Below are 16,920 nucleotides of genomic sequence, written 5' to 3' on the forward strand. Positions count from 1 at the left end.
TACTTATTGTGTTGGTTATAATTTTTTTTCCCTTGTGACCTTAGCTTTAATCTTATTGTTGTCATTTATGTAGTTTCAATTTAGTCAAATTTCAAAATATCAAATAAAAAATTTTCTAAATATGAGTCAAATTTTTTTTGATCAATTCGGTCATTATTAAGTTTTGATCAAAATGTATAATTTGTAAAAAAAGAAAAATTATGATTTTATTTAAAAGTATTTATGGATTAAACAAGATCCATTGACATTTTTAAAATTTAAATATTAATTCAATTCTTCCATTTAAATCCGTTTAAACTTATTTAACTTAAATTTGTTATTAAAATCTGAAAAAAAAAATTTATATTAATGTTTTAAATATATATTCAAATTAAAATTAAAATTAAATAAAAATTATTGTTTAGAATTGAATTTGGACATAAAATCATATTTAAAAGTCGACCCGATTCGAGTTGGACCCGAGGACCTAGCAAGCTGCCTCGACACCTGGTTTTGCAGGCCGTGAACAGGTCTAGTTTGACCGCCTTTAGCAACCCTAAATGGAATATGCACCACGTTATTATAAAGTTTCCTTAACAAAATCTCAAAGTTTAAAAATTTAATAATATTTCAAAATAAATATTTTTAAATTATTTTTTAACTAAATAAAAATATCTTAATAAATACATATTTTAAAAAATTTTAATTTTTAAATTTATTTATTAATAAAATGACAATGTTTATTTCACTAATAATATATAGAATTTATATATTGATGATCTGTGAAATATAAATTTTATTTTAAATTATGTAGAGCTCAAAGTTTATAAATCTTATTTTAAATTATTAGTTGAAAAACTTTTGTCAAAATTAATTTAGTAGACTATGAATTAACTATTTAGACATGATATTTTTCATCTCATAAATTTAATATTTTACTTTTTTGAATTTAAAATATGAAATATTTTTTTGAATTTAAAAATTTTAACTTCTATTTAGTTAGTACTTTTGTTATTTACTTTTTGTTTTCGAAAATAAAAATAATTTCTGAAAATTTTAAATTCATTTTGTATTTTAGTATTCAAAGAAAGTCGGTTGTAAGCATCTAACAGCAACCAGATGCAGCTGATTCCTACTCTCGGTCTCTCAAATTCCAGTGTTCCACCGATTCCAGATTAAAAATTTCCCTCCCTTCCTTTGCAAAGCTTTGAGGGAAAATCGAAATAAAAGAGCCCCAAATTCTCAGACCAAAGAATGCGAATTGTTCAGAGGAAGAAGAAAGAAGAAAGATGCCAATAGAGATGCCCAAAGGGCTGCCTTTCTCAGTGGACACATTCAGTCCATCTTCAAAGAGAAAGAGGCACCATTTCTTGACCCATGCTCACAAAGATCATACTTCTGGCATTTCCACTCATTTTTCTTACCCAATTTACTCTACCCATCTCACCAAATCCCTTGTTCTTCAACACTGCCCTCAGGTTTTAGGTTTTTTTTTTCATGGTTTTGTAGGACTTCACAAATTTGTTTTTTTCCCTTTGGGTGTCTGATTTTTTTTTTTTAATCTTTGGTTTGGCAGCTTGATGATACTTTGTTTGTGGGAATTGAAGCGGGGGAATCTGTTGTTATTGATGACCCAGATGGGGAGTTCCAGGTTACAGCCTTTGATGCTAATCATTGCCCTGGTAATCGATGCTTTTCTTTTTATATTTGTTTCATTGATTTCTTGTTATATATTATAATTTTGGTTGTCAGATTTTCTGTGTTGCGGAGGGGGGGATTTTTGTTCATTGTTTATTTGGTTACTGGTTGGTTTCTTCAATGATTTCTGTGGTTGGTTGAATTTTGAATTCGAGTTGTTTTTTAGGGATTCTTTGTTGATCACTTCTCACTATTGGGGTACTTTAAATTTGATATTGCTGATCGTTTGTTTCATGAAGGCTGTATAAGTTAAAATTTTGGTTTTCTGTTGTAGGTCTTAATAGTGGGAACAATTATGCAATTGTAACTTTGCTTATTCAAATTGATGCCACTTGTTATCCACTTTCAAAAGCAAAACGTCTTTTTTGAGGCAACATTAAAATTTATTTTCTTTGATAACAAACTATGCATGATTTGACTTTTGTATGTAAAGGTTATGTTAAATTGGTGCTATATCTTTTAGCCATTTGTCTCTTATAATCAATTCTGGTTTTACTTTTAACCATTTTCTTTCGCTTTATAGTAAAGTTTGTAAAAAAAGAAAAGTTAAAATGGAAATAGAAAAAAGCAACCAAGTGGAATTTATAATGGTTTGCATCCTATGAAGAGTAAATACGTATATGCTTCTCAATATAAACTTTCTTCTTGTTTAATATGATGTTTGTAATGTCTACAAATCAGGACTTATCATAATGTATTCTGATTGGTGTTTTGAGGATAAAGAGTATTGGAATTCTGGTATCATGCAACTCTCATTGAACTAAAAGGAGAATCTCTTCATTATTTACTGATAACTTTTGTGTAAGAATTAATTGAAACATCTGATCTGTCTACTTGATAGTGTTCACTTTGCTCTTTTGAGATTTGCTTGTTGATTGTGTTTGATTTTAATAAATTTAGACATTTGAAACTGGTCCTTCCTCCTTCTTGGAGGAAATAGTTGGAGGGGAGGGGTTGACTTGGTTTGATATATTTCTTTATGTTTTCAGCTGCATGCATGGTCTATGATCAATTGGGAAAAATCTATTGACGGATTGTATGAACTTCAGGTGCAGTTATGTTCTTGTTTGAAGGCAATTTTGGTAACATCTTGCATACTGGAGACTGTAGACTCACCCCTGAGTGCCTACAAAATTTACCTGAGAAGTATATCGGCAGGAAGGGAAAAGAGCCACTATGTCGTCTTGATTATGTTTTTCTAGACTGTACTTTTGGTAGATTCTCTCAAAGTCTACCCAGCAAGCAGTCAGCAATCCGTCAGGTAGTCTTAGTTTTTTGGTAATTCATTTACATTATCTTGTCAATGTAGGCATAATGGGAATTTAGAATGTTTTGCTTTCGTTTCTCATGATTGCATATACAAACTTAAGGAACATCAATGAGGTTGGTCTATCATAAGCTGACACTATTTTCTTTAGTCACTGACATTTCCACAGTGTGTGGGGTTGCAATTCCTCTTCCTGTTTTTGTTGTGAACTCTGATATTTTTTAACTTAAAGGGAATAATTTACTTTGGGTGTTAAACATTGCTTTTATCTAGTAAGGCACTGAAGCAGGAAAAGTACACATAAGCAGGTGGTCCTCTTTGTATTTATATGTTACGAGTAACAAAGTAGTAAAAAACTGATAGCTTTTAACCTAATTCCTTAATAAGCATGATATCATCAACACAGACAGTGGCAATATGTTTATAATAACACAATTAGGCTTCATCCAAACATTTCTTTGAAAATATTACTCTATTGATTTTTTTATTCTTTTGTCATTTTTTGATTACTCTTAGTAAGTTGTAATTTCACAAGGCTATACTCATTCATATTGCGCTTATCTTCTGTTTGTACAGACCAACATATGTGTGCCGCGATGTTTTAAGTTGATGTAATATTTTATATCGATGAATCAGGTTATCAATTGTATATGGAAGCACCCAAATGCACCCATGGTGTATCTGACCTGTGATCTTCTGGGGCAGGAAGAGATTCTGACCAGCATTTACAGAACCTTTGGGTCCAAGATACATGTTGATAAGGCAACTAATCCAGATTGTTTTCAATCTCTGAGAATCATAGTTCCTGAAATCCTTTCAGAAGATCCATCTTCCCGTTTCCAGGTGTTTGGTGGTTTCCCTAAATTATCTGAAAGAGCAACAGCCAAGATTGCAGAGGCCCAAGCTAATTTTCAGCCTGAACCCCTCATTATACGACCTTCAGCAATGTGGTACGCATGTGAGGAAGAGCGTTCAGAAATTGATAGTAGATGGAAGATAAGATTTAATGAAGCAATAAAGGATCAGTTTGGTGTTTGGCATGTCTGTTACTCAACGCACTCATCTAGGGAAGAACTAGAGTGGGCTCTGATTCTTCTTGCTCCTAAAAGAGTTGTATCAACAACCCCCAGCTGCTGGGCTATGGAGTTGGATTATGTTAGGAAGCATTGCCGTGATACCAAAATAAGTTCTGATGATCCTCTTTGGAAGCTTCTGGACATTGATGTGGACGCTTGTCCACAAGTAAATTCACCCATTAAAATTGTAGCTTGTTCTCCCATGGTTGAAGGGCCCACCCAATCTTATGCAGAACTGGAATTGCGGCCTATTAATGTATCTTCTTGCAAGAAAATGCTCTTGACTTTGTCTCCTCCAAGCAAAAGGCCACCTGTGACACTGTTTGGTCAAGCAAGAGTTGGTCTCCATGATTCTAGTATTGCACATGAGGCAAAAATCATATATAAAAGAGACAACCCTCCATGTGTTGTCAGTAAAATGGAGCAGGTATCTGTGATCCAGGAGGACACCAATGATGATTCTGGGAATAGATTACAAAACAAACTGGTGGCTGAAGATGCTGCATTGCAATGTAAGAAGTTGGTGAGAAGTGAACCTTGTGAGAAAAGATCAGAGAACAAGCTAGACACCAATGATACTGTTATGCTGAGTGAGGAGATGAGAAGGGAAACTTATTATGAGTATATATTTGAAAACGAGCAGGTGGATGAAACTGCAATGCTATGCGAGAAGTTAACGAGAAAGGAAATTCATAACAAGTGTTCTTACTCCATTGGATCTTCAAAGAGCTATAGTGACAGCTTTCGAAAGTTGTACAGGTCAATGAATGTGCCTGTGCCTAAGCCTCTTCCCTCTTTGGTGGAGCTTATGAATTCCAGCAAACGGTCCAGGAGAGTTTAATTCTTGGTAGTCCTGTGAAGATGACATTCTACTGGCTTTTAATTCATGCTTGCCTGGTGAAAATATTTGTTACATGCAGAATGTTCCCAAAAACAGACCACCAGTTAGTCTTGTATCACAAGTGGGATCTGAATGTGTTTTAGGCGAAGCAGGGCAAGCTCCCATGGGGTCTATGCTTCTATGATCGAACCATTAGGCAGCAACTGCAAGCAGTCTGCAATGGTGCCTAGCACCATTGTTGTCATACAGAAATTCTTGCCCCTCGGAATAAAGGGTGTGAGTTTTATTAGTGATGATACACTTAAATCTTATACTACAAACAAGGGGTAGGAGAAATTACTGTCGTTGTCATTCTTTTATGTATTCCTATTAAAGGAGTAGAGCTTCGGAATAACGTAATGTTGTTAATCTATATCCCAAAAAAATGTAATGCTCTTCTTTATACATATGTCATGTAATCAGTATCAATTTATAATCTGATCACAGATTTCCTTAAATGATCCTAAATTAGTTGTTGATTTCCACTCTTCACCTTCATAAGAAATTTATTTATTTTTCTTTCAATTGATTAGGGATGACCAATGGATCCGAATGTGCTGCAAATGAGTTTCCCTGGCGAAAGTCATTCAACCATGGATACTTTCGCTTGCTTAATGCACAAAAGATAATTCAACAAAACAAGTTTCCATTTCAACTGCGAAAAGAACTTCTGAAGCCAAAAGATTCTCACAATTTAACCAAGGGTACTTTCGCTGGCTTCCAATGATCCTCTAGTTAGATAATCAAGGGCAGCTGCAAGGGTTTCCTCATCCAATCCCTCCATCTTCACCACTGGCTCATAATCATCTAAAGTGACAACTTGATCCTCACTCTAATTTTATTTGTTGTTTTTATTGCATGAGCGATCTCACCAAGTTTCTCATCATCTACAGTTTTATCAACATTTTTCCATTTTACGGTGAGATCTTGGTTGTGAAGTTCCCATAGATGAAAATGCTTTTGCTTTCACCTCTTCCTCAACTTCAGTCTACAGGCATTGAATTAGCCCCCATTATTTTCCTCCAAATCAATATCAGCAAGCGATTCAGCAAAACTTCCTGTTATAACTAAAAGCTTTCAACAACAATAACTGCAAAAGCTAGTACTGAAGCATGCAGTTGCACCCATAATTGATGCACGCATGAAATTATTATCCATCTATACGAAAAAAATATATCATCTTTTAAAAAAAAATTAACAAAGTTTTCAAATTGAATAAGAATAAACAATCCTTTTAACAATATTTCAAAGAGTTTTCACTTTTCCATTCTAAACAAGAAATTAGTAACAAGAACAAGATCATAATGAATACTTGTGTTGGCCAAGTATAGATAAGAATTCTTGATTGTAAAGGGAAGCCTTTTGTAACGGATAATGGGAATTACATTGTCAATAATTTGTATTTGAAGAAAGATGTTGGGGATTAATTGCAGGTTGCAAGTCAAGTATTTTGGAGGATTTGACAGTTTTGTTGAACATGGCTTGTTTCTTGATATGGCACTACTGTCATTGTTATGTTAGGATTGTGAGAGAGGCGCTAACCAATGAGTTTGGATGATCTATGATATTGTAACTTTTATTTTACAGTAGTTCCTTTCAGGTGGACATTAACCGAAGTAATGAATGAATGACACAAGTCTATTGCATTTATACACTGCCTTTCTTGCTTTCATAAGATATGATCTAAAACTCGTGGTGAGTTAGAACCATGTTATACCATGGAAAGGGAGAATCAATGGAATATGCATCATTGAAAGTTTGGGATTCCACTTTTGAAAACTGGTTCACAGTCTCTCGTAGTCGAGCTTCTCAGACTGCAAGGAAGAACATGAATCAAGCAACCGTGGTTACTATAAATGCTTCCAATTAAAAAAAAAAAATGTACAACAACCATTTTATTCAGCAGTTTAGTTATGTGTGACAGCCAAAAATAACAACCTCTGACTGCTGAGTTGATTGTTCATCCACTGAATTAGCCAAGCTAATATACTGACAAATTTTTTTTGAGTGCAGGCAGGCATCAAGCTTATTGGAACAAGAATTGGCTATAATTCTTGAACCTCTATTACTGAACAGGTATTTTTGTAGTGAATGATACAGAAGTTATAGAAAGCTTCTTTTTTAGACTTTGAATAAGGTTAAGCTATTTTGCCAAACTAAGAACCTGGTTGACTTTGGTTCATTGAGTGTGAAGGAGCTCAAGCGGTTAACAGTACCTTGATAAGCATGTCTGTAGGAAGCCAAGCAGGTGCTGTTGGGATGCCAACCCATGCAACCTGCAAAAATGATGCAGAAGTTACAAGCTCATTAGACCACATTGCCATATGCTTCAGAGCTCAGAAGGAAGCCTTTTTGGGCAGGAGAAACCTTAATTTACATACTTTCTGGTAGAGAGCTAGCTAGCCCTTGGTTCTTTTAGTAATCATCCCAGTCTTTAATAAATATTGAAAGTGGACCAAAATAAAAAGGCAAAGGTATGAAGGAAAATTTCTTACAAGTGCATATTCTCCAGTCTCAAAATTACGTAGATCCAGGACCTAAAATGCATCAAGCAGGTTGTAAAAGATTTAATGGCCTCTGAGATGTCCTACTGGAAATAGAGGAGAAAGTTTTCTAAAGTAGCACCTCACCGCGGTCTTCATATATGTAGTCCAGGCCTTTGTAGTAAGGGGGATGCCCTACGGACAGATACTAAACCAAAAACCAAACATGTCATTGTTGCTGTAATGTTATCCTGATGCTAAGCAAAATTAGATACAAATCCAAAGAGCAACTAAACAAGGATGCTTATAAAGCTTAGCTTCTATATAAACTCTTTATCAGAAATAAAAAAGAAAAAAGGAACATATTACTCCTACTCCCTCCTTACTTTCTTTGTTATATAGGAGAAGCATATATGTTGCCTAAAATGTTAGTTATGCTCATAGTTTTGTCATCATTTTTCATGCTTAATGCACCCTGTCCTTGCTGGTTTCGACATTAAGACATGAAGGCACGGAAGTTCATGTAAATTCTTGTCATAGTTTCTAAACACCGACACAACTGTTGATGAAAAATTAAATCTATTGGGACAGTCCTCACAATCAGCTGTATGTAACCTGCGAATTAGATGACAGTGATGAAGCTGTTTAGACAGATTTTTTGCATCAACATGATAGCATCAACAAAAATTTGTATGGATCGAAGAAGCCATGGGCCTAGAGGAAGAGAAACTCACGCAACTGGGACAGTTGAAATGCTAGAGGAAATTCAACTAGTACGATGATTGATAACAAACCAGCTGGAATTATTTCTTATTGACTGTCTACTTTCGATTTCTTGCACTTTCACCAATCTGTCCCCCATCCCCAGTGTTAAATAGGAGTAATAAAAACTTAGCTTTGGAAAATTTAATCACCATGGAAGAAGATACAACAAAAAGAAGTGAACCCCATAGCAAAAATCAGCTCATTTCCACTTACATTAACACTGTTGAGATACTTCTCTTTGTCCACCCTCACAATCTGACCTTTCTTCACTGCCCAAAGAACCACACTATCACATAAGGAAAAACCACTCCTATCATTTCAAATCAAGCAACTTCATTGACCATAGTTCAAGGAAGTTTCAGAGAAACTCACTGGAATAGACAGGCTTTTTGGGACGTGGCTGAGCTGCGGGGGTTTGAGGTTGAGCATTGCTAGACCCTTCAGCGTTTTTGGTCTGTGTAGTAGTAGTAGCCTTTTCTTTTTCAGGTTCAGCAGCAGCTTTTATGAGTCTAATTGATGAAAACCGAAGATGGTTTCTTCTTCTTAAGGTTTGTGGAAATGAAGAGAGGCATGAGAAAGAGGCGTGCGAGACAGCAGCAGCAGAGAATGCCATGGAAAAGAGACTACTTCAAAGTGAAGGTGCGGCCTCTTCTCAGTGTCTTATAGATAGATAGATAAGAGATGATGGTGCCCCCTTGTTTCTTCGTTTCATTTCTAACGGCCAGATTTTCAAGACAAAAATCTGTTGGTTCCCAGTAAACGTGCAAGCGACGTTGACGAAGGCAAACGGCTACGTGGGTTTAAGTTTACCTGTTGTGTTAATACAATCAGTTTGTTAAAAGAAAAAAGTGTTAATTTAATTTGAAATATTATTATAAAAATATTTTTAATTACATTAACAATAAATAAAAAAATGTCTAAGGACAGGTCGCACGAAACATGGGCTTAAAAGTCAAGCTGTGTTAGTCCTGGCCAGAGTGCGCCCAGCCTCGCCATGAACACATCTACTACAAGCAAGCCTCCCCGAGAGACAATCGTAGCTACCTTCTGTTTAAAGCCCAAACCCCAACGGTTTCTTGATAAACTAACTTTTGAAATTACAATAAAAGAGGTTCATGAACCATAAGTAGAGCAAGAAACAGTATGAATTTGTCTACTCTTCTTCGTACCTCTCTCCCTCATCCTCATCTACCCCCTCTTCACTCAACTTCTTCCACCAGGTTCAACCCCCCCCACCCCAACTTCCATTACGTTGGAATTCTTTAAGCTAAGCATTTCTTCAAACAGATTATGGTTTTCTCTCTTTTTTTGGTCTTTTCTTCTTGTGGGTGTTTTAGTTTCTGTTGTTCGGTTGCAGGGATAATGCTACTGAAAATGTTGCTATCGAGGGTCGTAATATTAACTTCTCGGTTAATACGAGGCAGGGCAAAATGGTGCCAATTCTCAAGGATTGTTCGATTCGGATTCCTTCTGGACAGTTGTGGATGCTTCTTGGTCCCAATGGTTGTGGTAAATCTACCCTTTTAAAGGTACATTCAGTCTCCCATTGGGTTGTTTTTTTTGGGTGTTAGAAAATCAATGTGGATATAATTAATCTGAAAAAGAAAAATGCTTTTGTACCCCACCTGATGCGATAATAATTTATTAATTCAACTGTAATAACTTAATTATGAATTTAGAGACGCAGTTGAATTTTTCTGAAAACCATATGATTAGGGAGTGCATATAATTGGGACAAAAGTAGCACTGTGGCGGGGCAAGCAGCATTGTTCATCTAAGACTACGTGTGCTGCTATTATGTGTTCGCAAAACTATTGCTTTTCTTTTAGTTTTGAAAATATAGACTGAATTATTATGAGCTGCTAATATGGTGAATCATGCAGATCTTGGCAGGTCTTTTGACCCCCTCAAGTGGAACTTTGTTTGTTAGGAGGCCAAAGAGTTATGTATTCCAAAATCCAGATCATCAGGTTGGTTCTTTTCATTGGGAAAAACTCTTTTAGATTGCTTTATGTTTTGTGTTTTGTTCTTGGATTATTTTTCTTAATTCTAAACTTGTAATGAGTTGAGTTTTTGGGGCTCTTATGGCTGGGATGTTATAGTTTTTATAACCTAGATTTGACCATGGCATTGCAAAGAACCATATTAGTGCTGTTAGATGGTTAAACGTGGCTATTGTCATTCATATTTGGTGATTAAAACAAGATGAATATGCTTAGTTGTTTTTTTAGGAAAATGGAATGTAAACTACATAGGGATTCTTGTTTAAGCTTGAAGTGGTTTTAGACTTTTAAGGATTAAATTATTAACCTAATTCACTTCTAAGAAGCTTCTGTGACTATGAGGCTGCATTTATTTGCAACTGTTATAGAAGGGATCTTCATGTTTTGAGAAAGTTTAAGGACTAGGAAGATACGTGGTCTATAATTTTCTTCCAGAATCTATTTTGTATGAAGAATTTGAGACCAGTATTTTATAGTTCTTCCGTCTATTGTACTTCATTGGTTTTAAGCGGATAAAAGAGGCATGGCATCCTTTTCTATACCAGCTACTGAAGTTTTTGTACTGGCTCCTGTCTGATTTATTACACTGATAGCTTCAATAGTCATGGCATTTTTTTTTAGTTTCTTTTTTGGTGTTCCAGACTTACTAGGCAAGTATACAGGCCATCTTTTCCACTCCAGGCTTCCCTATTAGTCTTTGCTCATATTGTTGTGGTCTTGTTATGTTGGCTGAAATTTCTGCATGGTCTTTTAATGCTATGCCTTCTCCATTGTCTGTTCAATTTAACATTTCTTACCCATGTAGGAAGAGCATGAAATTAGTATTTTATTGAAAGCTGCAGGAGGGCGAGAAAAGAAGGCAGGTATTAACACGACTAGTCTGAGATATAGGAAGGTAGGAAAGAGATTAATGACCAGTTGTGGAAGCCAGGAAGCTGCTAATATAAATGTTTCAAGAAATGTTCCTAGAAAATGAGGAAGAATATCTTGATACATAAACAAAAGTCATGCCACCTTATAGGTTGTGAATCTAGCCTTAGTTCATTCTATAGGGCCAGTCAAGTGGGTTCTCTTATCCCATATCTGCCAGTCTAGCAACTTGATTTGACTCTGCCCCTCTTGACTCCTCTCTAGACGTAGAATAGAGGGTAACTCTCAATACATGGTACCTTTGCATTATCTGCTACACTTCTTTTGAGCAATTCAATATTTCTTCAGTAGAAGTGTGCAAAAGCCTAAGAAATGATGATCATTGGAAAACATAAATTTTCACAATTCTAGTTTGTATACATGTTGATCTGACATGAGCTCTAAAGGTTGTTGAATGTCCGAATAAATTGAGAACTTGAGAAGTAGGGAACAAAATATTAGATACACATACAGTTTTACTTTCTTAAAGTTTAAAAATTTTCAATCCTTAGCTTGGTAATAAATTTGGTTTTGGAAATACTTTATCACCGGTTTCCTCTTTATTTACCTTCTTTCTTTTCCAATGTTTCTCACTGTAACTGTTTCAGTGAGTCACAATGTGTTTTCTTAACTGAAAGGAAGGGTGTCCGGTTTCTTGTATATAATATGATAAGATATGAAAGGTGTAAAAGGCTTCCACTGTTTTCACAAGAATTATGACCTTTTCATCCTTTTGTCCATCACTGAAGGAGCCATGCCTGAGCCGTGCATTGATTTTCTTTGCTGCCATCACATCACCATCACCACTGTTACTACCAGAGCTATGACTGCTCTGCTATAAAGCACGCCAATAGTTATATCCTGGGTTTTATCTTCAGAATAAAATGTATAACTGTGACTATGATTTATTGTTCCTTTACAGCAGAAATAGCTTTTAACTGCTAATGCCTTTGTTTGAAGTTATGCTACCCTGCTGCTGCCTTTCTAATGAGTATACATGGGCAATCTTAATAACTGCATTTTGTTCCATGTCTCATTTTGGGCCATTTGGCTTTTCCGACATGTCAATGTGTTGGACAAAAATTTTATGTATTCAATGGTGAGCTATAAGACCCAGTATGAGCAACTTATTTATGAGTAGTAGAGTTCTAAGAGGAACTAACCTGAGTTTACACCAGTTGCATCTTTCGTCATGCAGGTCGTGATGCCTACAGTTGAAGCTGATGTGGCATTTGGCCTTGGTAGGTTAAACTTAACAAATGCTGAAGTCAGAATGAGGGTGTCAAAAGCTTTGGATGCTGTTGGCATGTCTGAATACGTACAGGTAAGATTTTGTATTCAACAGCTTTAGATATATGTTGAATATTGTATGTTACTCAAGGTTGATCATCTTGCACTTTTTTCAGAGGCCAGTTCAAACTCTTAGTGGTGGTCAGAAACAAAGGGTCGCTATTGCTGGTGCTTTAGCTGAAGCATGTAAAGTTTTGCTGCTGGATGAGCTTACAACTTTTTTGGACGAAAGTGATCAGGTGAGTAATAGTAGACACAAGATAGAGTATGTATCCGTTTTTGCTAGTACAAGTTTTTGGACGTGTGAAACATGTTGAAATGCACAAGAAAAACATATCATAAGAGGAGCCTCTTAACAGTTATGATTGTTAGCATTGTGAATTTATTTTCTCTTTAACTCTTTCTTTTTTAGTTCAGATTTCTTTTAAAGTCAAATAATTTATTTTTTCATTTTTTCTAAATGGGGAAATAGCATTATTGCATTACATATGGACCCACCATTAAGGACTGTATAATGTACACAGCATATTTCTTTTCTTTATTATTATTTTTTACTTAGTGGCCTACCTTGATGATTCTACAAGGGTGTAAAAAATGGAAATGACCAGACATCCGTAGACTTCTTCCAGTCCACACGATTGCAGTTTAGCTTCAAGACCTATGTCTAATATTTGATGATTATGGATATTCTTCATTTAGATGTTTCTATAGAACTAGTCATGTCAATAAGCATGACTTTTGGAACAGTTCTCTATTCCTGTCTATTTGATATTTTCCTGAACAAAATTATTCATTATTACTTGGTTAGATTGGGGTGATAAAAGCCGTCCAGAATCTTTTGCATATATCTGGAGAAGTCACAGCACTGTGGGTCACCCATCGTTTGGAAGAGCTTGAGTATGCAGATGGTGCCGTATACATGGAAGATGGGAGAGTGGTTATGCATGGTGATGCAGCAAGCATAAGTAAATTCATCAAAGCCAAGCAATCTTCTTATATTAACCATATAAATTCTTGAATATGTTAGATTTATTTTTGGCTTTTTTTTTTCTCTTTAATTTGATAACTTTTCTATAATAAGTTTACAATGTTGGCGAAAAGTTTACTATGTTACAACTTACATTCTTTTGGTAAATCAAATTCTTTTTACTTGCTTCCTCTATCTGCTATGTTTATGAAGCAATATGGAGTTGGACCTTGAATATGCTTAGCTATCTTAACCTTTTGACTTTCCAAGCAGCACAAAAAGTGTTGTTACAAAATGAAAGGCTTCTTCTTAGATAACAAAAGTCTAAGATATAAGTGGTATTGCTCGAGCCGATTAGTGTGAAAAATGCCTAGAAGAAATATGTTATGGGCAATGTATCATACTGTAGCTAGTCTCTGGATTTGATTTGTAGGTGCTTGAATGCATTCAATTTCATATTGGGAAAGATTGATTTACACTAGATTTTAACTTTGTGTGTGTGTGTGTGTGTGCAAGGCCTTAGAGCCATGTTACCTTATGATTGCTTGCCATATGATAACTTGAAGTTAGTTGGGTGTTGGATGGTCGGAATTAGATGATGACAAGGAAATTTACTGATGTAGACTCGTCTACCACCAAAAGGGCATTACAAAAATTTCATGTATTTGTATTGGTATCAAACATAGAAAATTTCTTTTCTTTGAAATATTGTGTGTGTGTTTTGTTTTCTCAACTGAGGAATTCCATATTGTTCTGCATTTCCCCAATCATTCTTCCTTTCCAGAAATAAAGGATTATCATTAGAACCTGACCCATGACTTCAAACACCAGGGAACAAGAAGCCTGCATCTAAGAGACATCCTGGCAGTCTGTGCTTGACTTTAATCAAAGGGTGGAAGGAGACATCTCCAAGTTACAACTTAATTTTAAGTTTAAATATTTCAGGTAAAAATCTCAAAAATAAAAGAATAAGTTTGTTTTTGATAACACGGTTAGAGAATATTTTCAAATGTTTTGTTTAAATCTATTTTTTTTTAAATTTTTTGAAAATGCATTCTTTTGTATCGATTTAATGCATTTAAGATTTTATTCTAAAAATGTTTCAATTAAGGATTGAATTTCGATTAACAAGAAAATGGACTCTTTTCCTTACTAACTAAATTAACTCATGTGGATCTACTAGGATTATATTCTCAAAATGTTCTAATTAATAATTTAAATTCTTATTAATAAGAAAATAGACTCTTCTCCTTGCTAATTAAATTAACTCGAGCAGACGAGAGGTGAACTTTTGTATGAAAAAAGGATTATTTGGTATTGTTTAACTTAAGATAGTATCTGAAAAGGTGTATGAACAAAAATGCTGCACATTGTGCACTTTTTTTGACAAAACTTTTTTGTTTTATTTGACACATGCAGCCCATCACCAACTATTCTAGTATTCTACGTAAAAGAGAATGACTCTAAATGTGGTCATTTTCCACCCACCAAACTTCCTAAATGCTTATATATCTAACTTTAGTCATCTAAAAACCTGAGTTTTTCTGATATTTTAGCTGAAGGCTACCATATTGGGTTTGGTGAGTCCCAACAGGGCTTAGGAATTAGGACTGCCAATCTGATTTCACTTTCCATGCCACTATAGGAAAGTGGATTCTGCTCCAATAATCCTCCATTTTTGTCTTTCACTTTTTGGCAGTGCCAATGGTTTCTTGCATAACCTTAAGTGGTTCAGATTCCAGAAAGGCAGCGTATACTCCACTTTCATGGAGAAAAGGTTAAGAACATGTGCTTATTGATTAAAAGAAATTCAAAGAACATGCATGTCATATGGCAGAAAATGGGGATTTTTCCATGCTCTTTCACATCTGAATGGATGTTTAAGAATAGGGTTTAAATTTATACCCAGAGGTCTAGATTACATGCATCTACTGAAGTACCAAGGAATCCCTTATTGCCATTTTTTACGCCCTTAATTTATCATTGGTTTGCAAGGTATTGAAGGCAGGCCAATCTCCTTTTCCTCTCCATCAAAATGGGAGGAGGAGAAAGTGAGGACATGAAAATGTTTTTTGGTACTTCTAGAAAAACTGGGTTTAAATACAGGTGGTAAATTTTGGTTTGAAATTTGCAAAGCTTTGGGTGCTGTGAACTCAGGGTTACAGCTAAGCAAAAGGATTCTTGCAAAAATTATCTTGTTTGTTTTCATAATAAGCAGAGAAAGTTCTGTTGCCTTCTTTCTGCTTATTCTCGGATATATTGTTTTTGTAATAAGTCCTTCTATTTTGTTAAGATAAATAAAATGAATTTATTATTATATATAATAAAAGATGTGTTGCTTTTAAATTGCCAATAAACAAAATATTTTTCATTGTCATTAGCCATTATTTTAGTAAGTCAGCCAATGAATAGAATGTCAATGTTGAACCATACTGGCAAATTGGTATAAGATGTGTCAGCCTAGCCTGACCAAGCCAAAAATATGCAATCACTGATTAACATAAAGTAAACATTTATTTAGCTCCAGATAACCCTGTCACTGGTTGTTGCTAGCATTTTTCCAGTTTAGGAAAGATCCTAGCAGCATCAGCCTTGATATGCTAGCTAGTTGAAATCTGAATAGAATGATGGAAGAAGGTGAAATTAAAAATATAAAGAAGAAGAAGAGCATATAGCCCAAAAACTTAATTAGGGTAAAACTATAACTATATCATGGTAAAATTAAAAGGTATATAATTTTATAATTTTATAATTGGGTCGAATTATGTCCAATTAAGACATAAAATACAAATATCTTTGAATTTAAAATAATTTTACAAGATGTCAATGTATGTGTTTGTAAGAGTAAGACAGTGTTAGAGCAAGACTCAAATAAATCAATATATATATATATATAACCCAAAAAAAAAAAAAAAGGAAGAAGAATAAGCAGAAGCAAGTTGATACAGATTAGTGTTAGCCATTAATCTGGCAGGCAAGGTGGTTGAAGAAGGAAGGATGATCCCATCCGGGTTGACTGGCTCCGCTGTCCTAATAGCCTAATAGCCTAGCAGGTCAACATTGGACGACTCCTCACTAATTTGGCACTACCTTTTATTTACACATTAAAAAAAAAAAACAAAATTCTTGTTTCAATCATGAAGCAGTCAGAATTGAATAGTGGTAAATTTTGAAAAAAAAGGTAGAAAATGGCCTACTTTTTACCATTGAGTCTATCAGTAAAATAGAATTCAACTTGTGCATGTAAAATTGGATTTACTGCCCCTTAATTTTACTGATCCGGCATTCATTCAGCTATTTTGTGTAGGAAGAGGAATTTTTTTAAAAAACCATAATTGATGAATGAGGATGCCAATAATTCAACACCGGTAAATGGGATGGGATGGAGGAAAAGGGTAAGGACAATTCACATAGTAGAATTGAATGAATATTTCCAATCAGTTGGACTTTAGGCCACTCTAGTACCCACAATCCCAAGCCCTTTGGCTTGGTCAAAAGTTCGATCGCCGCAGATTAAAAATGCATTTGACCAATATATTTATTTGTAAAATAATAATATGATATAGATATAAAATATGAAATTATATGATATCAGATTTCTAA

At 34.8% G+C, this 16,920-nt stretch overlaps 3 protein-coding genes across 7 annotated transcripts; 2 read left to right on the top strand and 1 right to left on the bottom strand.

Moving 5' to 3' along the window:
- The first annotated feature begins 1,108 nt into the window (after window positions 1–1,108).
- On the top strand, window positions 1,109–5,368 carry LOC18611859 (DNA repair metallo-beta-lactamase family protein). Of its 5 annotated transcripts, none has more exons than XM_018114292.2 (4): window positions 1,109–1,457; window positions 1,556–1,661; window positions 2,727–2,938; window positions 3,650–5,368. In XM_018114292.2, the coding sequence occupies exons 1-4, from the start codon at window positions 1,269–1,271 to the stop codon at window positions 4,859–4,861; spliced, it is 1,719 nt and encodes a 572-aa protein (XP_017969781.2). In that variant the 5' UTR covers window positions 1,109–1,268; the 3' UTR covers window positions 4,862–5,368. The 5 variants fall into 5 exon arrangements, with proteins under 5 accessions (XP_017969781.2, XP_017969780.2, XP_017969782.2 ...); XM_018114291.2 differs by having other exon boundaries at window positions 1,110–1,457; window positions 3,581–5,368; XM_018114293.2 differs by having other exon boundaries at window positions 1,110–1,339; window positions 2,667–2,938; window positions 3,581–5,368.
- Window positions 5,369–6,438: 1,070 nt separating this feature from the next.
- NDHO (NAD(P)H:plastoquinone dehydrogenase complex subunit O) lies at window positions 6,439–8,818 on the bottom strand. The gene is made up of 6 exons (XM_007048328.3): window positions 8,521–8,818; window positions 8,362–8,417; window positions 7,526–7,591; window positions 7,396–7,437; window positions 7,117–7,176; window positions 6,439–6,714 (listed from the first exon to the last, which is right to left on the bottom strand). Exons 1-6 carry the CDS (start codon window positions 8,759–8,761, stop codon window positions 6,685–6,687), a joined length of 495 nt encoding a protein of 164 aa, XP_007048390.3. The 5' UTR covers window positions 8,762–8,818; the 3' UTR covers window positions 6,439–6,684.
- A 249-nt stretch (window positions 8,819–9,067) lies between these two features.
- On the top strand, window positions 9,068–13,512 carry ABCI10 (ABC transporter family protein). Its single transcript, XM_018127295.2, has 6 exons — window positions 9,068–9,368; window positions 9,506–9,677; window positions 10,032–10,118; window positions 12,259–12,384; window positions 12,467–12,589; window positions 13,159–13,512. The coding sequence occupies exons 1-6, from the start codon at window positions 9,292–9,294 to the stop codon at window positions 13,366–13,368; spliced, it is 795 nt and encodes a 264-aa protein (XP_017982784.2). The 5' UTR covers window positions 9,068–9,291; the 3' UTR covers window positions 13,369–13,512.
- The last annotated feature ends 3,408 nt before the right edge of the window (window positions 13,513–16,920 follow it).

The sequence above is a fragment of the Theobroma cacao genome, chromosome 1, assembly GCF_053813885.1.
Source record: "Theobroma cacao isolate CCN51 chromosome 1, ASM5381388v1, whole genome shotgun sequence".
Taxonomy (NCBI): domain Eukaryota; kingdom Viridiplantae; phylum Streptophyta; class Magnoliopsida; order Malvales; family Malvaceae; genus Theobroma; species Theobroma cacao.